This window comes from Kogia breviceps, chromosome 4 (genome assembly GCF_026419965.1).
Source record: "Kogia breviceps isolate mKogBre1 chromosome 4, mKogBre1 haplotype 1, whole genome shotgun sequence".
Taxonomy (NCBI): Eukaryota; Metazoa; Chordata; class Mammalia; order Artiodactyla; family Physeteridae; genus Kogia; species Kogia breviceps.
The window spans coordinates 136,569,548-136,595,633 of record NC_081313.1 but is presented as its reverse complement, the minus strand read 5'-3'; the positions used below and the strand labels follow the sequence as shown (position 1 = coordinate 136,595,633).

At 44.6% G+C, this 26,086-nt stretch overlaps 1 protein-coding gene across 2 annotated transcripts in view; it reads right to left on the bottom strand.

Annotated features, from left to right (window-relative positions):
- The window catches only part of ADAM19 (ADAM metallopeptidase domain 19), an 89,050-nt gene extending 63,219 nt beyond the window's left edge, over nucleotides 1-25,831 (bottom strand). For both annotated transcript variants that reach the window (XM_059062929.2, XM_067032006.1), the window contains exons 1-3: nucleotides 25,607-25,831; nucleotides 22,885-22,970; nucleotides 18,422-18,492 (exon numbers count right to left, since the gene is read on the bottom strand). In XM_059062929.2, coding sequence (XP_058918912.1) covers nucleotides 18,422-18,492; nucleotides 22,885-22,970; nucleotides 25,607-25,673 — 224 coding nt within the window. In that variant the 5' untranslated portion in view covers nucleotides 25,674-25,831. The remainder of the gene's footprint in view (nucleotides 1-18,421; nucleotides 18,493-22,884; nucleotides 22,971-25,606) is intronic.
- Nucleotides 25,832-26,086: the final 255 nt, after the last annotated feature.

The following is a 26,086-nucleotide window of genomic DNA, read 5'->3' as shown; positions in this document are numbered from 1 at the left end:
AATCCGGATGGATTTTTTTTTTTTTTTTGGCTGCTTTGGGTCTTCGTTGCTGCGCATGGGCTTTCTCTAGTTGCAGCGAGCGGGGGCTACTCTTTGTTGTGGTGCGCAGGCTTCTCATCACGGTGGCTTCTCTTGTTGCGGAGCACAGGCTCTAGGCACATGGGCTCAGTAGTTGTGGCTCGCGGGCGCTAGAGCGAAGGCTCAGGAGTTGTGGCGCTCGGGCTTAGCTGCTCCGCAGCATGTGGGATCTTACCGGACCAGGGCTCGAACCCATGTCCTCTGCATCGGCAGGCAGATTGTTGACCACAGCACCACCAGAGAAGTCCCCAACCTGGATTTGATGAGGGGTTTTATAACAGTGGTTCAAGGGTGGGGTCGCTGACAAGATTAGGGTGTACACATGGCCTGCACTCCCTTAATCCCATCTCAGGTCTCCTAATATTGATGAGTTTCTTGGGTCCCTTTAATCTTGCCTCAGGAGGTTTCTTGGCTGCTCTTCCCTTGATTAGCAGCTGTTCAAATCTGCCTTTTGGAACTCAGGGAAGGTCGTGGAGGCTGCAGTCTCGCCTACAAGAAATGGGGAACAAAAAGGCCTCCGTGCCCAGGAGCCCCACAGGGTCCTGCTCGGTTTCAAAGAGACTCTCTATGAATTCCTAGACCCTGTCCTTTTCAAGCCCCAGTTCTTCAGTTTTTCCCTCACTCTATGTGTTGCCTCATACGCTTCCCATAATGTTTTTTTTGGAGGGGAGGGGGATTGGTGAATAAATGGCAGAGTCTACTGCAACAAAAAATCTTTATATGTCACCCTCTCTGTTCAGTGCTTACTCCCATTCCATTCTTATGGATGAATAATTTGAAAAAGAGCAAAAGCAACTTACCAACATCACAGAATTATATTTTGCTTCTAAACTCAGTCTAAATGAACTAAAGCTACCTAAACGTTAGCAGTAGATAATCCAAGAGTTAGGCCATCCAGACACTCCCAAAAGGCAGAGAGGAAGGATGCTCATGCAAACTCATCAATGAATGCTTATTAAGCAGCATAATATGGTACAAACTGCAGGGCACATGGCCTCAGGGAGACCAAGTTCCTTCTGGCTTGAATTCATCATGTATTTGCTCTGGATTCTTGGCCAAGCTGCAGTGCCTCTTCGGAACACCCATTCCACAAATATTTATTGAGGCCAATCATGTGCTGGGGGACGTGAAGGAGGCAAGCACAGCTTTCCTGACCTCCACATTGGCATCTCGCTCATGAAGATTAGAGGAGGCTGAAGGGTGGCAGCTTATGCCACCCCAGACATGCCACTTTAGCATAAGGGTCATCTTGAGCTGAAGGCAACTGAGAAGAAGCAGATACAAGAAAAGCTCCCTGTTCTCCTCCTATTTGCCTAAAAGCAGGTCATCAATTCTCAAAGGTGTCTCTCCTCCTCCCTCTACCAGGAAGGACAAAAGTTAACCACCAGAGACAACTTTAGACCCCATCAGCCTGGAGACGACGGCACCAGAGGAATCCACACAACAAACTTTAAAAACTAGCCTTTATCTATCATTTCCCAAATATTTACCTTCCCACAGTTTACGGCCTTTAGAAGCCTAAAACCTCTTCCCTTTTTCTTATCCATCTCTCTACAAACTTATTGTTCTTTGTTGAAGATGTTACAGAAGCCTCAATTCTGTGTCACTCATTTTTCTCTGGGTATCTCCCATGTATACATGTTAATAAACTTCTGTTTGTTTCTCTCTTGTTAATCTGTCTTTTGTTACAGGGTACCCAGCCGAGAACTTAGAAAGGAAGACAGAAAATTATTTCCTCCTTTCCAAAGTCATCTGTGAAAGTACTTTGCAAACACTAACAGGCCACACAGAAGGTAGGTATTACTCTTTGGTCCCTAGAAACCAAGTCTCTGTATTACAACCTATCTTTCTTCCTTCCTAGAACTGCTGCAAACCAGAGCTGCAATCAACTTCCAATTTCCCCTAACAAGCTGCCTACACAGCTTTGGAGGAGGGGTGCCTGTGCATGAGTGTGCATGTGCGTGTGTGTGTGTGTGTGTGTGTGTGTGTGTGCATGTGCGTGTATGTTGAGCACAGAAAGAAAGGGCCGCCTAGGGATCAGGAACTCAGTATCCTCAACACTACTGATCTCCTTTTCCACAGCCATATTCCTATCACCACATAACTGAAAGGCCAATTTAACCTTAGCATTCTTACCCAAGCCCCAAAGCCAGCATCCATAAGAGATAAAGAGCTTCTAGAATACAAGGGGTCTGACATCTTTCCCAATACTTAGATCTCCTCTTTCTCTAGCACTCCAGTCTTCCTCCAAAGGAATCCCTTTCCATGACTTGTCCTTCCTTTCCAGGGAAGGGGGGTGGGGGTGGGCGGCCTTGGAAAAAGAAACCAAGCCTGATATAATGCAGTCATTATAGCCCCTTTGGCCCATCTGGACCTCTCTCCAGGGAGACATGCAAGAGGAGAAAACATGGGGGCCGCCAGTTTCCTGCAAACCCGTAACCTCGGGGGTAAAAGAAGGAGGAAAAGGGGGCAGTGGGGCACATGGGAGCCATGGAGGGGACTGGAAGGGAGCCATAAGTACAGAAGTCATAAAGACCCATTTCTCCTTAAACTGGCTCAGGAAAGCCTGGCCCAGCTCCACCCACTCAATGATATCATTGTTTTCAACAAAAGCTGGTTTGAGAACTCGCAGGGAGACCCCCAGCGAGGCCTCACAAGTTCCTGGGAGATCAGTCAAGTGCCCAGAATTGTAGATAAGGGGGGAAGTCTATGTAAGGGTGCAAATTACAGAGATAACCAGAGTAAGGACAGACTTCGCTTCTGCCAGGACTTTTAGGGTCATGGAAAGAGTATAGGATGCTACTTTTCACATAGATTTTGTCAGTGGATTCCCCACCACCAGAGTTGATGATTGGAGATTACTACCTTCAACTAATGAGAAAACTAAAGATCTGAGAAGTGGCTTATCCGAGGTCCCACCACAAACTAAGGACAAACATGGGGACTTGTACCACTGTCCTGCTACTTACTCAAGCCAGGAACCTCAGATTGGCCTTTGAATCCACCCACTTCCTCAGCTCACATCCAACCCATCTCCAAGTCTCCACGATTCCACCCTATAAGTATCTCTGGAATCTGTCCCCTTCTCTCCATATCTGCAACCACTTCCCTATATTAGATCACCATAATTTCCCCCTCAGATTAAAATAAAGCTTTAGAATGGGTCTTATTACTATCTCCAGTCTTGCCCTTTCCAATCCATCCTCCACACTGTAGTCTAAGTAATTTTTCTCACATGCACTTTGGATGCTTTCACTATCTGACTTCTAAAATATTCTTCATCGGCTCCCCATTGCCCTCAAGATACACACCCAATCCTTTCAAGAAGCCTACAAGGCCCTTCAAGGACTCGCCCAGGCCTACCTGGACAACCTCTTCTCTCACCGTTTCCTTCCTCTCTCTTGCTCTCTGCTCTAACCACAAAGAACATCTTTTCATCAACAACAAAGGCCTTAGAGCCTTTGTTCCTGCTACTTGCCCTGCGTGGAACCCATCCCCCTTGTATAAGCCACAACTCTACCACCACCCTACTTCTTCCTTTTACTTCGCTTCCTCCTAGAAGCCTTCGCAGGCACTCGATGCAGGGTAGGTTCCCCTTCCCCGTGCTCCCACGGTACCCTCTACTTCCCCCAACATAGCCTGTCCCACACTGCTCAGTAATAGTTGGATTACGTCTCTCCTCCACTAAGCTCTAAGCCCCATGATGGCAAACTGTGTTTGCTTGCCATTACTCTTCCAGGAAGGAATACCCAGGACCTAGCCCAATGCCAGCCACCAAGCTGGCATGCACAATATTTGTTAAATGAAGGAAGAGAAGGTAAGAGAGAAGGGAAGTTAAGAATTCCCAATGAGTAACCCAGAGCTCAAGCCCTGGAGACTCAATACACTGGAGACTCTTGTCAGAAAAACCACGGATTCTCTGACCCAATACCTACTCCCAGTTGAGTTTGAGCAAGACCTGCCACTAGCTCCAGGGTGCCCCAAAGCCTATTCATTTAGCATCCAAGGAATCAGCCAAAGGTCTGTGTATGTCACTGAGTTCTAAATAGAGAAAGAGTACAGGTTACATTCTTAAAATCAGAACATCTCCTGGGCAAAATGTAAATGTGGCTTCATTCTCAGGACAGAACCAGTCCAGAAGCCTCAGAACTGGCTTCCTCCCATAGACTTTTCCCGGGGGATAATCATGCTCCATGTCCTAAGCACAAAGGTTGGAGAGTAGAAATCCAGCTTCCAGTGAGTCTGGATGAAGAGCCTAGGCACATCCTTGAAGATGAAAACTGGTCTGGAAGGTGGGACTTTCAGCACATCTCCCAAATCCAAATGTAGATCCATCCCGCCCACCAGACCCTGCTTCTCAGGAGACTCCCCCAGCTCCCCGAGTTACGAAAAAACCATATTTGCCTTGGGCTCAGCCCCTTGCAGTCCATGGCTCCATCCGCCAGGTACACCTCCACCCACTGGGCTCAGCCCAAATTTCCCTTCTATGGTGAGGGGTTGGGGAAGAACTTCTTCTCATCCGAGGCACAGAAAACACATCTCAGCTTTAAATTGCACCTCAAGCCTCTTTACTAAAAATACCCCATCTACCTCTCTGACAATATGGTTTTACCAGAGGCAAGAGAAAGCCCAACTCAAAGTCAAAAATAAGAGAACAAAAAAACTTGAACTGGGGCTTCCCTGGTGGCGCAGTGGTTGAGAATCCGCCTGCCGATGCAGGAGACACGGGTTCGTGCCCTGGTCCGGGAAGATCCCACATGCCGCGGAGCAACTAAGCCCGTGAGCCATGGCCGCTAGGCCTGCGCGTCCGGAGCCTGTGCTCCGCAACGGGAGAGGCCACAACAGTGAGAGGCCCGCATACCGCAAAAAAAAAAAAAAAAAACTTGAACTCTAAGCCACTCAAATCCTCAGGTAGCCCAGCTGTGGAAGGGAGAGAAACCCCTTTCCCACTGCCACATACCACTCTTCTGAATTATAATGATTTGGCTAGCTGGAATACTGAATTCCTAAGAGCTTATTAGCACTCCAGTTTTGGTTCCCCTAGATCCAGACCAAATATTTATATATTAATTTCTCAGTCTGAATTCCTTTCTCATTCTTCCACTCATCTCTCTTCCCTCCCTCATCTGAAGCCTCGCCTCCTTGCTCCCACAAGACAGAGCTCCAAGGTACCCTCCTGAGGGAGGTTTTCTCTAACCCCCAGTGAGAAATTCCCCCTTCCTTATCACCCCCTCAGCACTTTACTTTTAATGGTATTAAGTAAATTTGTAACCAACCTCGGAATATGCTGTTTGAGCATTTTCTCTCCCATAGACAGTAAACAGCCAGAGGGCAAGGATATGGTCTTTGCACCTGCTCCCTATAGCACCAAGCAGAGGACATTACACACAGGTGCTCAATCAATATTTGCTGAAATCAATACTACAAAGCTACAGTAATCAAAATAGCACGGTGTTGGCACAAAACAGACATATGGATCAATGGAACAGAATAGAGAGCCCAGAAATAAACCCACACACCTACGGTTAATTAATCTTTGACAAAGGAGGCAAGAATATACAATGGGAAAAAGACGGTCTCTTCAGCAAGTGGTGTTGGGAAACTTGGAGAGCCACATGTAAACCAATGAAGTTATAACACAGCCTCTCACCATACACAAAAATAAACTCAAAATGGCTTAAAGACTTAAACATAAGACCTGACACCATAAACTCCTACAAGAGAACATAGGCAAAACATTCTCTGACATAAATTGTACCAATGTTTTCTTAGGTCAGTCTCCCAAGGCAACAGAAATTAAAAGCAAAAATAAACAAATGGGACCTAATCAAACTTACAAGCTTTTGCACAGCAAAGGAAACCATAAACAAAATGAAAAGACAACCTTCAAAATGGGAGAATATATTTGCAAATGATGCAACTGACAAGGGCTTAATTTCCAAAATACACAAACAGTTCATACAACGCAACAACAAAAAAAACAAACAACCCTATCCAAAAATGCACAGAAGGCCTAAACAGACATTTCTCCTAAGAAGACATACAGATGGCCAACAGGCACATGAAAAGATGTTCCACATCACTAATTATTAGAGAAATGCAAATCAAAACTACAAGGAGGTATCACCTCACACCAGTCAGAATGGCCATCATTAAAAAGTCTACAAATAACAAATGCTGGAGAGAATGTGGAAAAAAGGGAAACCTCCTATACTGTTGATAGGAATATAAGTTGGTGTAGCCACTGTGGAAAACAGTATGGAGGTTCTTCAGAAAACTAAAAATATAATTATCCTATGATCCAGCAATCCCACTCCTGGGCATATATCCAGACAAAGCTATAATTCAGAAAGATACATGCATCCCTATGTCCATAGTAGTGCTATTCACAATAGCCAAGACATGGAAACAACTTAAATGTCCACTGATAGATGAATGGATAAAGAAGATGTGGTACACACTACTATATTTAAAATAGATAGCCAACAAGGGCCTACTGTAAAAAAAAAAATGAAAAATTAAAAAAAAGTTTTAAAAGAACTATATATGTCAGTGAATGTTAATAACAAAAAAAAATATGTGGCATATACACACACACACAATGGAATACTACTCAGCCATAAAAAAGAACAAAATAATGCCATTTGCAGCAACATGGGTGCAACTAGAGATTATCATACTAAGTGAAGCAAGTCAGAAAGAGAAAGATAAATACCATATCATATCACTTATATGTGGAATCTGAAATATGACACAAATGAACCTATCTATGAAACAGAAACAGAATCACAGACATAGAGAACAGACTGGTGGCTGCCAAGGGGAGAGGGGTTGGGGTTAGCAGATGTAAGCTTTTACATATAGAATAGATAAACAACAAGGTCCTACTATATAGCACAGAGAACTATATTCAATATCCTATAATAAACCATAATGGGAAGGAATATTAAAAAAAGAATGCATATATGTATAACTGAATCACTGCTGTACAGCAGTAATTAATACAACACTGTAAATCAACAATACTTCAATTTTTTTAAAAATCTGCTGAAATCAAACTTGTAGAGTGGAGTCAAGTTAGATCTGGTTTATAAGGCAGGAGATCCATCAACTGATGAACAGATAAACACAATGTGGTACATCTATACAGTGGAATACTATAAAGCCATAAAAAGTAATGAGGTACAGATGCATGCTATACAACTTGGATAAAACTCAAAAACATTACACAGTGAAAGAAACCAGTCACAGAAAACCAATATTGTATAATCCCATTTATATGAAAAACCCAGAATAAGCAAATCTATAGTGACAGATAGCAGATTAGTGGTTGCCTAGAGCTGATGGTGCTGGGGGAACGTTGGGGGTAACCAGTCATATTAGTTTGCTAAGGCTGCCTTAACAAAGTGCCACAAACTGAGAGGTTTAAGAAACAGGTATTTATTGTCTCACAGTTCTAAAAGTTAAGCCTAAGATTAAGGTGTTGGCAGGGCCATGCTCCCTTTGAAGGTACTAGGGAAGAATCTGTTCCAGGCCTCTCTCTTAGCTTCTGGCATTTCCTTGGCTTGTGGCCACATAACTCTAATCTTCACATGGCATTCTCCTTCTGTGCGTGTCTGTGTCCAAATTTCCCCTATTTATAAGGACACCAGTCATATTGGATTAGGTGCAATCCTACTCCAGGATGACCTCATCCCAACTAACTACATCCACAATGACTATCTCCAAATAAGGACACTCTGAGGTATCAATACAAAGGGTTAGGACTTTGACATATGAATTTGGGGGGACATATTCAACCCATAACACTGCTAATGGCTTCTTTTTGGGGTGATGAAAATGTTCAAATATTAGAATATGATGATGGTTGCATAACTCTGTAAATATACTAAAAAACATTGAATGGCATACTTATATAAATGGATCAACTATATGGTATGTAAGTTACATTTCAATAAAGCTGTTAAAAAAAAAAAGCAGGAGAGTTGGGTTTAAAGATTCTGCCCAAGCTCAATAACCAACCCACTGGTGAGAGTGTGTGAAACAAATTCTCTCAACACAGGTGGATTTAACTTGCAGAGAAGCCAAAGGCAAAGTGCCTTTATCTACCTGTTCTATGCAAATTCCCTGTGACTCAGTGATTCACATCTAGGAGGTGATTCTCTAGAAGTACCCCTCAAAGAACATGAAGGTGTCCATTCCAGCACTATTTGTAAAAATGAAAAAAAAAAAAGAAAAGAAAAGAAAAGAGTTTGAATGCCCATCAATATGGGGTGATTAAATTGATCATGGCATCTTGATTATTACTGAATCTGAGTGATGGGTATAAGGGATTCATTATATCATTCTCTCTACTTCTATGTGCATTTGATAATTTTTCATTATACGAAATTCTAAAAGTTAATTATGGCATATGCATACAATGTACTATCATATAGCCATATGATCTCAGAAATTTACATGGAAATGTATCCACAATATACTCCCATACTGTGCTGTATGAACGTAAAATGGTACAGCCTTTGGGAAGGAATCTGTGGAATGGGAGGTACGATTTGTCAAAATTTAAAACATTTTAGATATATGCTCTATGACCTTGCAACTCTGTTGCTAGGTATTAATCCTACAGAAATACTTGCAAATGTACTCAAAGATTATGTATAAATCTATTACTGCAGCATTATTTGTAACAGCAAGAAATTGGAAAACTGTCTATTAATAGGCAAATTTTTTAATTCTGGTTCATCCATTCAGTGGAATCCTATGTCATCATTCAGAAGAATGAAATAGGTCTATAAATGTGGTAATGTGGAAAGATATTGAAGAGAAATAATAAAAAAGCAAATTATAGAATGGTACATAAAGTATGATCTCATTTATTTTAGAACTCTATTACTTATGTAATTTTTTGCTAGAATTTTATTATCCAAGTTTCAAACACTCCAAAAAGTTCTTCTGCAAATTTTTAAAAATAATTGATGACTGCCCATGTTATATTTCCAAATGAAAATAAAAATAGGTAATAAAACTTAGGATATAGTATAACCCCATTTGGATAAACTTACATGGAAATTTGTACAGGGTTAAAAAAAAACATCCATATGAAACAGTATGTTCAGGGTAAATGTTCACTCACTGGATGCCAGCTATCGTTGTTATCTTAAGGTAAACAGCCTGATGGTCAAGGGTTCCTCAAACTCAAGAATCAACTCCCGACTTCCTCCAAGTACACAGCTTCCCTTCACTCTGACAAGGATCCATCTAAGGCCAACAGGGCAGCTGACAGCTTCCTCCCATTCATTTTACCCTGCGCTCCTGCTGAAGGGCCGCCAGGAGAAATAAGCTTGAGACAAAAGAAAACCATGGACATCCTTCCTGGCTACACAGGCAGCCCTGGCTGCGGGTCCCTGGAAGGAGATAGAGCCGGAACTGGTGAACAAATCCCGACCTCCTTATCAGACAGCCCAGAACCTTGCCAAGGGAGTGCCCGGGCACTGATTCTGCAGGCAGAGACAAGAGGTACAGTTTGGCCGACTGGAGAACGCTGCACAGCTGTATTCTCGAGATACAGTTAGGTCAAACTGGGCATGGCAGGGAAGCAGAAGTGAGTTTCCTCCCAGGGGCAATGGGTTTTAAGGTCATCTTCCTAATTACATTTGGAAACCAGCTCAGGGGAATTCCCTCTTACTTCACTCTTAAATGTTTTTCCCATCCTGCAAAATACAAATAATAGCAACTATTTATTGGGCTCTCACAGTGCACCAGGCACAGTGTAAGTCCTTTAAGAGAACTGTGTTATTGAATATCGTATGACACCTGATGAGGTGGCCACTATTATTAGCCCCATGATGAGGAAACTGAGACTTGCATAGGTAAGCAACTTGCCAAAGCTTACACCTCCAGTAGGTAAAAGGAGCCAGCCTGACTCCTATGTGCCTGGATTGCAGCACTACAGTCCACTGAAATCCAAATTCTAACCTAGGCCTAGGGAAGGCAGGAGGAAAGGGAAGAAGGAGGGCAGAATAACAGAGAAGTAACACCAGTGTTCATCGAAGAAGAGCATACCAAGTAAGGACAGGGCATCCAAGAGGAAGTATGAGGCCACAGCTAAGACCCCGGGCTTGGAGTGCCCTTCCTACCCAGATGTCCTTGAACAAGTCACACTGCTCCATGCCTCAGGGTCCCCATCTGCCAAACAGGACTAACACAGGTACCTACACCTCACAGGGTTGTTGTGATGATTCAATTTAGAGATTGCACAACAGAGCCTGCTACATAGGCATCTCCTATGTTGTAGCTATTACTACGGTTGATATCATTATTCCTATCTGACCATCATTCCTCAGCCAGAAGCTGCCTGAAGGCAGACTGTGCATCAGACAACATGACATGAGGAAATGCTGATAAACGGTAACCACACATGCTATGTCTCAATATGTTTTTCTCTTGCCACTCTTACTTGAAGACAGTCACAGGGGCCACAGGCAACGCTCTGCATCACCAAGACACTTTAGAAAACATCCGTTCTTGACTCTGCATTAATGAAACTTAGCATGTATTGAAAACCAGCTTATTTATGTGCCATGAGCGATACTATGCCCAGCGTAATACATTATCACTGGGACTTCCCTGGTGGTGCAGTGGTTAAGACTCCACATTCCCAGTGCAGGGGGCCTAGGTTCGATCCCTGGTCAGGGAACTAGATCCCACAGGCATGTCACAACTAAGAGTTCACATGCCGCAACTAAGACGCTCACCTGCCGCAACTCAGACCCAGCCCAACCAAATAAGTAAATAAATAAATACTTTTTAAAAAATACATTATTGCTAAGGCTCACAAACCTGGTGGATTTGTTTCCTGTGCCTGATGGGTATGTAACAAATTACCACAAACTAGGTGGCTCAAAACAACAGAAAGCTATTCTTTCATGGTTCTGGAGGTCAAGAGAGCAAAGTCAAGGTGTGAGCAAGGTTGCACTCAGTCTGAGAGATTCCATTCCTGGCCTCTCCCAGCTTCCAGGGGCTGCCTGTATTCCTCGGCTTGTGACTCCCATCTCTGCGGTCACACTGCCTTCTCCTCTTCTGTCTGTGAGCAAATCTCTCTCTGCCTTCCTCTTACAGATATACTTGTGATCGAATTTACAGCCCACCCAGAAAATCCAGAATTATCTCCCCTTCTCAAAATCCTTAATGTAGTCACACTTACAAAGATTCTTTTTTGCCACATAAGACAGCATAGTCTCAGGTTCCAGGAATTAGAATGTGGGTCTCTGGGAGGGTGGGGAACATCTTTCAGCCTACCTCATCCTGCAATGAAGTTATTTTCTATTTTCTATGCAGGACATAGAGTATAGTAAGAAACAGACAGACCTGAGTGTGACTCCTGGATCTGCCTGACATTGAGTAAATTACTCAAATTCCTCACACTTGAGTCTCCCCATTTATAAAATATGAAGAACAATATCTTCTAAAAAGAGTTGCCATGCGGATTAAATAAGATGGCATGTGAAGTGCCTCTGCACAGTGACTGGCTCTCAGTAAATGCTCACTAAGGAGTGAGCGTTATCGTGAACACAAATGAATAAACAACATTCAGAAGGCAAGTGACTTGCCGAAGGCCACCTAACCAGAAAGTGTCGGTGCATGGAACTGAATCTGGGTCTCTCTGGCACCAAAGCCCAAGCATGTTCTACCCTATGGATTAGGCATTTGGGGCTTATGTGCTCACAGCCTTAAGAGTCAACACATCTAGGTTATTTCAATTGTGGATGCTACTTCATACTCTCTTCCAGTTACTGTACAGCTGCATCCCTTCAGATCACCACTTCTAGTTACTGAGACTGAGTTTACACAGTCTACCCTAAGAAAGCAATATCATGTTTCCAATGATTTAGAAATACTGGAGACCCTGCTTATGCAGGGGTGCAGTTAAGAGTTTGGCTTGTACAAAATCATATCAGACTGGCTGGCAATCCATTTGGTCTGCAACTCCAGGGGTTCTGGACAATATGGGAATTATAACCGAAATCAATCTCCATCTACAAAGCTACAGTTGGAAACTGCATTTCAAACAGCACCATGAGGTCTCTCTGGGGCAAGGTGCCTAGCCCAGCATTTAGAATTTAAATCCACTTAGGCATTCGCTGCCTCAGAGTCAACGCAGCAGGGTTAATTCCAGTTCCTAATACTTCAAAAAAATGTTTGAAGAAAATTTCAGACACTCACAGAGAGGTCTCTTCAAATTCTCAAGTCCCCACCCATCCATCCAACCGTTTCCTCGGCACCGGTCTCCTCGGGTTATACAACATCAGCTGCGGGGAATGGGGAGCCCAGCTGTGTGCCGAGTTTGGAAAAAACATTCTGAATACTTTAGGTCTGCCAAATACTTGGTTAAAGAACGATATCCTCTAATTTCTTAAGCCATGTGTATTTTAAGTGAAATGTAATCCATATGTCTGTGACTCATTTAAATGCACTTCAGTGAAGCATGGTTCACTAAGAGCGCTGGGATATGTCTAAGCCTTTCTTAAGCTTCTCTTTGATCCAGGAAATTGAATTCTGCCAACAACAAATGAAGCTCCTGACAAGAGAGGGTCTAACAGAGCTGTCCTTTATCCTAGATAACATGTTAAAGTCTATTCCTCACCCAGGAGGAAGCCGGGGAGAACTCCACAGCCTGGGTGATATGCAGAGTTTTGCTCCAGATCAACTACGCATTTCCACCAGGCCTCCTTGGAAGAGAGGTGCAGCAGCAAGCAGTGGTAACTAACCTACCCCATCTATTGCTGAAAAAACTCCTCTTCTGTCTATTTCTCCCCTTCCTGGGTCCTCCAGTATTATACAGCTCAAATAGGGATGAAGGGGGAAAAGCCCAGGAGCTAGATCACTCCATTAGCAGTGAATGTTAATTTTCCAGGACAATTAATTTTGTTAATTGTGTTGCTTGATTTCCAAGACAACAAAAGCAGTCTCCATCCCTAAGCTATCTCTGAGGGACTGATAAGAAATTAGAGATATGAAGTGAGATGCAAGTCGGAAGTAGTGGTAGGTACAATAATCAGTAAATCTCCTAAATGCCTAAATTCTGCCTTGACCATTACTATTCCCCATGAGGTCTGGAGGTAGATATGCACACAAAAGAAAACAAATATCCATTCTTATTAGCTAGTCTTATACAAACAGGATTTCTCTTTCGCTGAGCTGGAGCACAATGAATGGGGTGAGACCAAAGGACATCGCTCCTTTTCCCAAGGCAAAACCTAAATCTGGCATCATGTGGACTCAAGGAAGGAAGTTTACTGAAGAGATGAGAGTTGCAGAATGTGCTTCAGAGACTAGCAGAGAGAAGTATATAGATGGCCAAAGATCCTCCGGGCACAGCGCCCACTGGTTGAGCTGCTCATTTGCTTTTGAAGGTGACCTTGTTATGTAGTAATTCAGCCAGTGAGCATCCTGCAAGCAGGTTCAACAGTTCAGTGTGCCCTTCTCTTGGGAGAAAGTGGAGAAGGGAGAGAGCCAGGGCCTACAACTCCCTGGAGGCAACCAACTCCCCAGATGCCTACAGCTAAGGAAGATTCCATTTGATTTCAGAAAAAAAAACTGTTGTCCAATATGGTTTCTGGATTGATGAGGCAGTCCTCAGAGCCTGGGGGAAATTACGTGGAGAAAAAAAAATTATGGATTTATACCTCAACATTGTGGGTTGTGGAAATAGCAGCCTATAATTTCTTCCCTGTAATTTCCCTTCTCGTGCTTATGTTGACTAAACGGTGGGTCCTGAGCTAGCAGTTCATCCTCAACTTCAAGGTCTGTGGTTTGGGGGGTATTTGCCTTTACCCCACTGCCCCCTATTTCCAGGAATGTCTACAGAACTGGAGAGTAAATGCCCTGAGGCAGGGACCTCTTTTCCATTTTCTACTTATGTGGTATCCTTTCAATAGGTAGCACAGGAAAGGCTCTTAGAACCCAACTGGGACAAAACCCTCATTGGACAGATGAGAGAGTTGAGGCTCAGGAGGGCCAACTGGCCTGTTGACCAATTCCACATTGTCTGTCTCTGGGCTCAGTACTCTCTCCACTGTACCGCACAGCCCTAATCACAAGTCAGGTTCTCCTAACAACAGCTAGGCGCCAACAGTGGCAAATGATGGGTAGGTGTGAGTAAATGTAAAACTAGGGAACATATCAGAGCAGAGTACTACCTTCATCACATACAGGTAAGTCTACAAAAACAAGAGTGGAGCAATACGGAGAGTATAATCTCATTTCTGCTCCTCCCTCAGCACAAAAATAGCAGCCTGGTATGCTTCTGTATGGTTGTGCAGAGGAGTATCTACGTGCGTGCTCTCACACGCAGAGAAAAGGTATATGGTAGGCTCACCAACTGTTCACAGTGGACTCTCCTTGTGGGTGGGAGACTTTCATTCTTTCACTCATTTTATTTTGGTATTGCTACATGTTTTACAATGAGCATGTACTGCTTTTGCAATTAAAAAAAGCACAAGCGGGCTTCCCTGGTGGCGCAGTGGTTGGGAGTCCGCCTGCCGATGCAGGGGACACGGGTTCGTGCCCCGGTCCGGGAAGATCCCACATGCCGCGGAGCGGCTGGGCCCGTGAGCCATGGCCGCTGCGCCTGCGCGTCCGGAGCCTGTGCTCCGCAACGGGAGAGGCCAAGACAGTGAGAGGCCCACATACTGAAAAAAAAAAAAAAAAAAAAAAAAAAGCACAAGCTAGAAAAAAATAGTGGCTGCCATTTACTGGGTATGGAGTACAAGCCGGGCAACTATGCTGACCCCTTGACAGGCACCATCTCATTTCATCCTCCCAGCAGCTCTACGGTGTGGGACTCTTATTATACCCCAGATAGGGAAACTGAGGCTTGAAGAGGACATACGGTTAGTAAGTGGCGAGTCAGGATCTGAACCAGGACCCTCCAACATGAAAGCCACATTGAGGTTAGCCCTGCGATGTCACTCTATTCCACTCGCACTCGATACAGAAAAGAGTGTGTGACCCCCATGGGAATGTCATCCGTTTATCCCGAGTTGCTTCACAGCAGAAAAAGGCTGCCAGCTGCTGTGCTATGGAACTGAGGCACCTTGGGGTGTGTCTGCTGCCCGAGCTGAAGGCCCATTTGCTGTGCCCCTCTCTCCTGGCCTAACCCCCATGTTCCTCCATCTTCACTATTCCTGGCTATCTCTCCATGTGTGAATTCCATTAAAGGCCTGATCACTGCTATTTTGGGCCATGTATTAGCACATGGGCTTTGATTAGACGAGAGAAGGCCAGACACCTCAGGATGATGAAAAAGAAATTAGAAATGTCCTCTCCCTCCCCTCAGAGTCCCAGAAGACCTTGTCCACAGCTCCTGGGAGGCCTGAGAATCCAATATATGAGGAGACGTAGGTGGGGGCGGGGGAGGGAATGGAAACCCTCATAACCTATTAGGACCTTTGAACTTGGCTGTTCCTGCTCCTTGGAATTGTCATCTCCCTGCTGTCCACGTGGCTCACTTCCTCACCTCCTTCAGGTCTGGACTCAAATATCAATTCACCACCAAGGCCTGCTCTGGCCACCATTCCCAAACAGTACCTCCCTCCTGAACCCCTGCTCTTCAGAGCCCTTATGTTCCTTTTGTTTCTGCCACGGTAGTTGTCACTGGACATACTACACATTCACTTGTGTATTTATTGTTCCCCTCCACTGAAATATAAGATCCAGGAAGGCAGAACTGTTTTATTCACAACTATATCTGCAGTACCTGCACTGGTGCCTGGAATGCTACAGATGCATCCAAGACGGAAAAGAGAAATCAATCAACTGAGGAAGTTAAGAACCAGAGCCTGAGGATCACTTAGCACAGGGCCTAGTTTCCCCTCAAATATCATGGGATTATAAAAACTTTATAATTTTTTAAAAATGTGAAAAATCAGAAAAGCAGCACTACCACCCCCCAAGCTATTTTGAATCCAGACTTGCACACACCATGAATGAGAGGGCTTTGGGAAGTAAACACACTAGGAAGTCATGTGCAGTTGGAATTCCGCTTGCTAACACATGTTCAAAAACAAAAAGCCCAATTTAGACGAAAATAGCAGGAAGCCATCCCCAGGGATACCTGGTGAGGTCATATTGCTTGGCTCTGCTGCTTCCATTTTTGTCAAGTCTCCTGCCTGCTGCCAATTCAAGGACGCCAGGAATCACATCCAGGCCACTGCTGATCACTGGGAAACAAAAGAGCTCCAGGCATCAGACAACAGAACCACATCTCCGGGCTCTCCCCTGGAACCTCAGTGTGGCACCGTAAAAAATCACAATAGTAGTCAACTATTTATTGTGTTCTCTGTAAGCACTCTGTAAGCATCACTGTACTCAGCCCTCACAATCACCCATATGAGGCTGGTGTTACTAGTCTCATTTTATAAGTGAGGACACTGAGATTCTAAAAGACACAGCAATATGCCCCAGGTTACTCAGCTAGTAAGTTGAAACTGGGTTTCTGTGACTCCAGATCCAAGGACACAAATGATCCTCATTTCACCTCTCTCATTTACTTGCTGTGTGGCGTTAGTCAAGTGCCTATCCTTCCCTGAGTTGAAGTTTCTGCTTCCATGCATAAGACTGCTGCACTCAGTGTTTTCTATGGCATCTTCATGCTCTAACTTCCTATGACCTCTTGCAAAGACTCCAAAATACGAAGGAAGGATGAGTCCTGGGATCCCTGCTTGGCCAGTCCAACTCCAAAGGATTTGCCCATGACACTAACCCCATCACCTAGGCAGCCCAGAGGAAGCTGAGGGGTCAAATGCCCCAGTTGGAGGCAGAATAGGACAGATTAGATGGAGGTGGCAATAGGGAACAACAGACTAGAGCTAGAGGGTTAGGGCCATGAGAAACTGAAGAAGGCCCCCGAGAGAGACTAAGAACAGACCCTCTGGGGGCCTTTCCTGCAAGACCAAAGGAAGACAATGCAAGGAGGAATCCCAGGCAGATTTCTGGGCCTGCTCCCTCTGCAGACACAGCCAGCTGGGTATATTCCAGGGAAACGGGACAAAAGGAACACATTCTTGGGCTGGTTTTACTCCAGGAGTAAGGTAGGAGGAAAGTAGCAAAAATGATTGAGATGCCAATCTTTCTGGCTTCCTGAAGGCCACCACATTCTGGAGGCAGAGGAAAGACTCAGATGAAGCCCATCACTGCACAGGCTGCTGAAGTCATACTTTTACTGCACTTCCGACACCACTCATCCTCCTCTGCGAGTGTCCAAAAAGCCCAAATTTGGAATAATTTATATTCTTGCTTTCCACCCAGGCTTAGCAGTCATTCCCATCCTCCTGGATATGGGAAGGTCCCTATCCATCGCTTTCTTGGCAGTGATGCATGTGATTACTCATCTGCTTCCAAGGGACTCCGGAGGCTGCCAAGAGGAGACAGGCAGTTCTGCGAGCCATGCAGCCTTATCTGCAAGGTCTGTGCGGCAGAATGTAAGTGGGACTGCTGGTGGGGAAATATCAGAAGCCCTCAGAGGACCCCGGCCAAGTAAGGAGAGCTCTCCAGTGGCCAAAGCAGATTGGGGATGGCCAAAGAATGGGCAAAAGACACAGCTGTGCCTTATGTCTATTCACCTGCTCGACAACGTGAATCAAGATACAGCTGCACTTGATGGCAAATCAATGTGGAAATATTTCTGAGCCAGGCAGCCACCCAAGAGGAGTGTGAGGTTAGGAAGATGGAGGAACCAGCCCGATGAAGCCAGGAGACCGCTGACCGTGTCCTTATTGGCAGGAGCTCAGATGTAGCTGACCCAGAATAGATAGAGCAGCCAGGGTGTGAGCAGCAAATCCCAGAACACTCCACCTTGCCTCTCTCCTTTCTGCTGTTTTCCTCTCATCTCCCTCACTTCCTGCTGTGCGCTGTGCTGGAGCTAGTAAGACAGCTGCCAAAGTCCTCCAGCCCATCCATCCCTCCCTTCGTGTCATACACACACACACACACACACACACACACTCTCTCTCTCTCTCTCTCTCTCTCTCTCTCTCTCTCTCTCTCTCTCACTCACTCACTCACTCACTCACTCACTCAAACTCATGTGCAGTGAACTCTAAGAGGCGCCAGAAATAGAGCCTGAGGAAATTCAAGGAAGACGTTAAACAGTCCACTAATTTCACAGCAAGTCAAGAGACTGTGGAAATGCTGGCTCTGTAAGATGCTCCCCACAAAGGAACTCTAGCTTGAGAGCTTGGGTCACTTCACTAACTGCTTCCTTTCAAAACAGCGGCACCTGTGTCCGGCACTGACATGCAAGTGGGTTGTTTCATTTTAGACAAAGGAGAAGTCCACTTACTCATTCTTCTCCAGGTCCAGGATCAGTTCTCGCCCCTCAGCCATCACCCTGAGCTCAGCTTTGAGTGGATGCTAAAACCAACAACAAAAGAATGTCAGTTCCTAAAAGCAGGGAACGAGGCTCCCAGGAAGGGGCGCCAGATCTAGCACAGGGCTCTGACCTGGATCCACAGGAAGTGGATCCACAAAAAAGGCTCAATCTCATTTCCAGCCCAAACATGAAATACCTTCACTCCCAGTAGGACCCAATTCCCCTCCCCCATCTGCATTCTCCTCAAAGACAAAGGAGAGAAACTCCAAGCCCAACGAAATGTGGTTGTAAGTGCCTGCATGCAGGCCTGGTAAAGGCAAACCCTGAAAAACACGATCTTGGAAGGCAAATTTTGAGTGGAGTTAGATCTGGCTTCAAGTGCTGGCTCCGACACTATAGTTGTGAATTGGACACGTTACCAAACCTCCCTACAACTCAGTTTCCTCATTTATGAAATAGAGAAGTAAGAGTCAACTTTATGGGGATCTTGTAAAGACTAAGTGACATGGTAAATGTAAAGAATTTATTACAGTGCTTGGCATACAGGAAGCCCGTTACATGTTGGCTGTTATCTAAAATACCAGGGAAAGCCTCTTCATCATGTGCTCGTATTTTATTTTATATTGGCTCTCAGTTTCGATACCTCTCAATCATCTCAGAGGAGACAACTAGAAGAACCTCCTACTAAGGTTTTAAAGGTCTGAAAGATACACTTTACACATAGGAGAAAATTTGCTGAGGGCCAAAGTAGCTACACATCCAGAATAGACCATGTAAAGTATCATACAAACGGCCAATAAGCATAAAAAACATGTTCAGCATCACTGGTAACTTTCCCTCACCCAAAAAGATTTTTTTAAGAAATCTTTTAAAAAACCAAAGCAACAAAGATTTTTTTAAAACCATAAATCACAATGCAGTGGAGTATACTATAGAATGGGCACTCTCACACCCTACCAGTGAGAATTTCAATCAATACTGGCTCACCGGAAAATAATCTGTCAGTATGGGCCAAGAGTTTAAAAATGTTTAGGCCCTCTAACTCAGAAATAGAAGATTCTATCTGAAGGGAACAAATGGAAACACAGGCAAATGGTTTATACACAAGGATGCTCATTACTTACAATAATGACTAATGAAACAGAACCTAAATGTCCAAAAATAGGAGAATGGTTAAATAACTGATAATCCATTCACATGACAAAACATTACACAGTCACTAAAAATGATGACTTTTCATAATTTTTAAATTAACAAGAAAGTACACATGATAATGATTAAGCACAAAGGTTTAAAACATAACACTGTATGTTTTATTCATTCACACTTTTGTAAAGGGACTAAAGTAGAGAGAAATAAACCAAAAGGTTACCATAGTTACTTCTCAGCAGTGAGAACATGAGTTAATTTTATTTTCTTTTCTGCATTTTTCCATGTTTTTATAATGGCTTTATATATATATTTTGGGGAGGGTGCTGTGTTGGGTCTTCGTTGCTGCGCACGGGCTTTCTCTAGTTGCAGTGGGTGGGGGCTACTCTTCGTTGCCGTGCACGAGCTTCTCATTGCAATGGCTTCTCCTGTTGCAGAGCTCTAGGCACGCGGGCTTCAGTAGCTGTGGCGTGAGGGCTCAGTAGTTGTGGCTCACAGGCTCTAGAGTGCACACTTGGTAGTTGTGGCGCACAGGCTTAGTTGCTTAGTTGCTCCGTGGCATGTGGGATCTTCCCGGACCAGGGCTCGAACCCGTGTCCGCTGCACTGGCAGGTGGATTCTTAACTACTGCCCACCGGGGAAGGCCAAGCTTCTACCTCTTTTAAGGTTGACCTCAAAGCTTAGTTTTGGCATGCATGAGAAAGTGGGTCACCTGCTTTGCCACCTGTGGTTGGGGGCCTGCCTCTTCCAAGCACGTTTCTCTTCTTATCAGCTTCAAACCCCACTTCCCATTAGGGTCCTGGGCATCCCTGAAACTTTTGTGCCACTGAGGGCTCTGATGAGATCTGAACATTGTGACCTAGGATGCTTATGCAACTCTGTCCTTGCTATATTTTGCTAATTTATCCTACTCACTTCTCTTAACAAGAGACATTTCAAAAACATGGGAAGAGGAAGGTAGGGGGATGTTTACCCAATAACTTTCACTAAGAAATTCACTTCTCTGTTTCTGATTCAGCTCTACCAATACCTATTTCTGGTCCCTGGTCCTTTGCCACTTCACTCTGGGAGTTCTGGAGCAAGGGCCCTGCCCAACCACATTAACCATCAGAGACACAGTCCCAAGTGGGCATTTGAGGAAAAGCACATAGCAACAGAGCTGTATCAATCCCTTATCCAAGAGGTAGGTGGCCAAGAGTCCACACAAAAAAAGGAAAGTTGACACAGATCAAAGCACTGTCACTTCTCCCCAAATAGACACAAGCTGCAACATGAGCATGAATATTTATTTTTAAGTGGGTAATCCAAAAATATTTCTCTAGTCTGGAAGATGCTCAGACACTGATATTTAAAATATGATGTTTCCAGGGGACACTTCAAGCAAAGCAATGAAATAGCACTGTAAGGATTTATGTAGCTTCCCTGTCCAGATTCACTCAGTTTTTGTCTTGCAACTTCCACTTTGTACTAGCAAGGGGCAACATCACCTCTCCTAAGAAGTGCAGGAGCTGACCCACTGTTTATACTTCCCCAGGGCAGGGTTAAAATGCCTTTCTCTTTTGAGCTAGATTAAACAGATCTTCAGCTCCACAGGGTATTGGAAATCTGTCCTATATATCTGTACTCCCCTTAAGACATAGTACAATATTTAGCATATAGTGTTCAACTAACGTTTGATGAATGAAGTAATTACAAAATGAGAATAAGATGCCTGAGTGAGACCTACCTCTCCTCTCCCTCTCTGACATTCATTCATTTGTTCTTCAACAAATATTGATGGTGCCAGGCACCGTGTTAACTATTCCTACAAAATACAATGACCCAGATTCTGGGCAGACAATGGCTGCGAACAAAGACAGGATCTGAGCTCCACTTTGTTTCTCAGGCCCTTCCTGAGGATGCCCAGCATCCCACATCTGGAGGGAACAGAGAGGCGTCTATAAAAGTATCAGATCCATTCCTCGGACAATAATGGATAGGTTGGAATATCCAAGATCTTAATTTGTAAAAATAACCTTCTCTAGGACAGCCATCCATTAATTTGTCTAGACTTTTCCTGAAGCTATTTTCAGTCTCTCCTACTTGTTGATGAAATGAACTCCATGCATTTATTGTCTTTAGGATAAAATATTATTTGCTTTCATTTGTCCTAATATTTTTGCTTAAGTTCCTTTATTAAATCCAAATTGGAGCATTTTTGGACATGTCTGTATTACTCTAGGCATAACTTCATGGGTTCTGGGAATTTCTATTCTCTATTTACCTTTCCAGACTCAAGGACCACAAGTCTGAAATCTTTCCTGACACAGCTCTCTCCTCTCTCTGCTACCATAATCTGGCTCTTATATGTTGCCCAATAAATCACTGACCATTTGAACCCAAAGGGCTCTTATTAACTACCCCTCCTCTCCAGCTCTCTTCCTTCTTATCCCCTCTAAGCCCTATTTTATAAATGAGGAAACTGAGTTCAGAAAGTGAAAGGTTCCTGACATGCAGCAATCACATCTTCCTTTCTAGTTCTTTCTTGTCTCACTTGAGCTATAAGAACCAGAACCAAAGACTATCCTAGATGCACAGATCCTTCCTGCAAGAACAGGATAATGTTTTCTGTCTTATTCCCAATCCCCTTGATAAAGCCTGTGCATTCTGCTGGGGTCATGGCCCAAGGAGCCTACTGAATTTTAAGATTATTGGATTTGAAGACAGATTCCTCAGTACAAGGTACCTACCCTGCCTCTTATTTTAAAAATAGTTTGGGTTATCATTTTTCTCTCCAAGTATATTATCTCATCAATAAAGTGAAGCAGAGACATCCCTGGAGGTCCAGTGGTTAAGACTCCATGCTCCCAATGCAGGGGGCACGGGTTCGATCCCTGGTCGGGGAACTAAGATCCCGCATGCCTCACAGTGTGGCCAATAAATAAATAAATAAATAAAGTGAAACACATATTATGCAGAGCAAAAACTAATGACAAAATTTAATCAATCCCAGCTGAGAGTCAGTGATTTTTGTGACACATATTTGCACTTAGCTTATGTCAGCATTAACATGGATTTTCATTTCCTCAACTCCTTGCATTTAGAAGTGTTTCTAGTAGGTTGTCACACAATGAAGGAAAGTCCCATCTGGGATTTCCAAAACTGGAACACAGAGCAGGCAGAGTGGGCCAGAAATGGAACTAATGGTGATAACTGGGCTTCCAGGAAAGTTGAGTAGGTGACCTCAAGCCTCACAAAATGGAGTTGTCAGCTTCTGCCTGTGAAAATGAGATTCTTTGTCTTACCTTTTCCCTCAAGGGACTTTCTGTGGTCTTCCACTGAGGTATTATTAGTTCATGCTGCCGCTGGGGGCTGCCTTCCCCACTTCCTCCTGCCAACACAGGAAGCACACAATTGGAATCCCAGACCTCTGCACCCTAGCTAAGCCAGGCATGCACTGCCAACTGGAAAGACCCATATTGGGTTGTTAGGAGACCTGCTGGATTCCAGGCTCTTGGCACTCACTATGGGTCAGGCACCCTGCTAGGTGCTGATAATATAGTGGTTGGTCTGTGTATACTTCACAAAGTTTACCTTCTAGAGATGGGAAATGGACAACACAAATATTCTCCAATGGTACAAGAGGGTCATGAAATAAAGAGACCCTGAAGAGGAGGTACCTGTTTTAGAGAGGATGATCAGCAAGGATGGCATTTAATTGAGACCTGAGGGACCAGAAAGAAGATGCAAAGATCTACGGGAAGGGTGTCCCAGGGAGAAGGGTCAGCAAGAGAAGAAATGGCCTTGGCCTGTTTAAGGAACAAGCACAAGTGAGAGGTAGCTAGAACGTAGCAAATGAGAGGGGAAATTGGTAGATATGGTCAGCAAGACAGCCATGGGTCTGATATCACAGAGGGCATGGAAAGTGTCTGGATTTTATTATAAATAGACTTGGAAGGCACTGCAGGGTTTAGACACAGAGCAATATGATCTGTATTTGGTTTTTAAAAGATCTTCCTGCCGCTGGGTGGAGATGGAGAGGGTGGAGGTGGGGGAGGGAGGCAGAAGTGCAAGTAGAAGCAGGAAGGCAAGGCTGGAGACTTGCTAGTGAGAGTTGCTGGTGGCTCAGACAAAATGACATCAGTAAAGAGGAATGAAGTGTTTGGATTCTGGGTATAACTGGAGGGCAAGCCCCTGGGTATTATTCCCAGAGTTTCAGTTTTCTCATCTGTAAAATGAAGACAATGATACCCACCTGCCCATCTCACAGCATTACTGGGGAGAGTTACTGTGAAAGTGCTTCCCAATCCACAAAGCATCATCTCGTTAACCTGAGCTTCCTAAGGGCAAGTTTGCTTTTTCATATCACTTCCTACTTTCTAAATTATTCTTACCACCCAGTTCTCTGTACTCAAGACAACCCTGGGAGATAGGTAGGAGGATTCCTATTTTGCAAGAAAGGTGAACTGAAATCTGTTTGAGGAGACTTGTTCCAGGCAGGGCAGACCTCAAACATTCGTCACAGACAATCTTAATAAAGTGGTAATTGCTCAAGACCTAGGCAAATTAGTCTCCGTAAGAATAGGCCAAATCCACAGGACTCCTGGGGTTGAAGTGAGGACTCCAAAATTTATTCTTTCTAAATCAACCACATCAATCACATAGAATACAATAAGTGACACAGAAGATGGCCATAGTTGTTCTGTTAGACTGGCCCAATTATGAGTGATTAACTTTCCTTTGAGGTTACTGATATGATGTATTCTCTATCAAAATAGATCCTAAAAAATAACCTCATTAGAGTAGCATTAGTTTCATCATATTAGTAAAAATGAGAAGCAATTCATTCATTTACTCATTAGATATTTTCTGAGAGCTTAACTATATGCCAAATACTATGCTAGGTGCTTGATACTCACTGGGGAAATCAGGATAGTTCCTGATCTAGTGGCTCTGATAAATCTAGATTCTCTGCAACAAAAAGAAATTATGCTATTCAATGGAACATTCAAAGGAATGAAATGATCCTCATAATTGCAAAAATTATTGAAAGCAAGGCTCAATAACAGAGGAACACAGTATATCTTAGAAAAATTGTTCAAACCTTGGAAATAAGGCAAAAAGAGCAAGCAGGATGTCCTTTCAATGTCACATTTGGAGCATTGTTTAACGGGCCTTCCCACATATTAGTGAATTATCTAGAGGAATGTACCTTTGTTTGACTTTTTTGTTTCCTATTAATTAAAGGCTATACTCTGTGAAGCTGTCTGTTAACTGTAGCTTTCAGTCTGGTAGAGATGCAAATGACTTCAGTATAGTAGAAAGATAACTAAGAATTATGGTTGTTTGGCCCCATGGAGCATTGACCACTTTTGTATCTGTCCCAGAACAGAATTTCAACATTCTTTCTCCAATGCTTGCATCACTCCTGTTCCTCTAATGCTTTGAACTAGCTTTACCATTCTATTCACTGCCTCATTAATGAATCAAATCAATCTTTGCCAACCTTTCATCCTACATTTGTATGAGAGTCATGTTTTCAACTTTTTGAAAATTATACTTCTGCGATTTCTTGAAGGAATTTATAGTCATTGAAACCATGTTTTTGGAGAACATAACGATGTGGCAAATACTCATAATGTGAAGTGGCATATGCAAGACACAAAACTGTACCTATGGTATGGCTCCAATTTTATCAAAATATATTTATAGGCACACACACAAAGACTGGAGAAAAGAGGAGAGACTAGGAAAGCAGCGGAAAGAAAAGCCAAAAGCAGAAAAACAGAGGAAAAGGAGAGAGAGGGAGGCAAGCGAGGGAGGGACCGACTGTTTTCTGCCTGCTCCGGGTCTCCCGCATCTCCACCACCTCCCAAGGCGCACAACGTGGGAACAAAGCCGGGGCTCCCGGCCTCGGGGCCGGCGGGGGCGCTGCCCCGAGGAGGAGTTGCGGGGGGATACTCACAGCTCCCCAGGCCCCCCAACCCACCCACCTCCAAAGCCCCCGTCCCCCGCCCCGCTACTTACTTGTGGTCCATCCCGGCAGGGCGAGCGCCAGCAGGCAGAGCTGGGCAGCGCCCACGCCCCGGGGCATGGTGGCAGCTGGCCCCTTGCGCACTCTGCGTTCACCAGCACACGGCCATACCAGCACCCTAACCAGGCCGCGGCGCTTCTGGAACCCACGGTCGCCCAGCAGCTCCCAGCCCTGCTCCCAGCCATTGGCCGGGACGCTCCGCCCCCAGCTTCGCGGAGGAGGGGCGGGAGGGGCAGGGGGCGGAGCCAGCGCGACCCCTGGGAGCCAGGCGAGGTGGGGGCGGGGGAGGGGAGGGGAGGGGTGGTGTTCGGCGGTGCTCAGGTGCTGGCGATCAGGGGAGGGCGAGTCCGAGCCGGAGGAAGGTTAGGGATTCACGGTGGGCGCGGCCTGAGGAGGGTCGGGGACTTGGGTTTGTAGGAATTAAACTGGACCCCTCTGGGTACAGCGGCCCGTTTCCTCTGTCCCGCACTGGG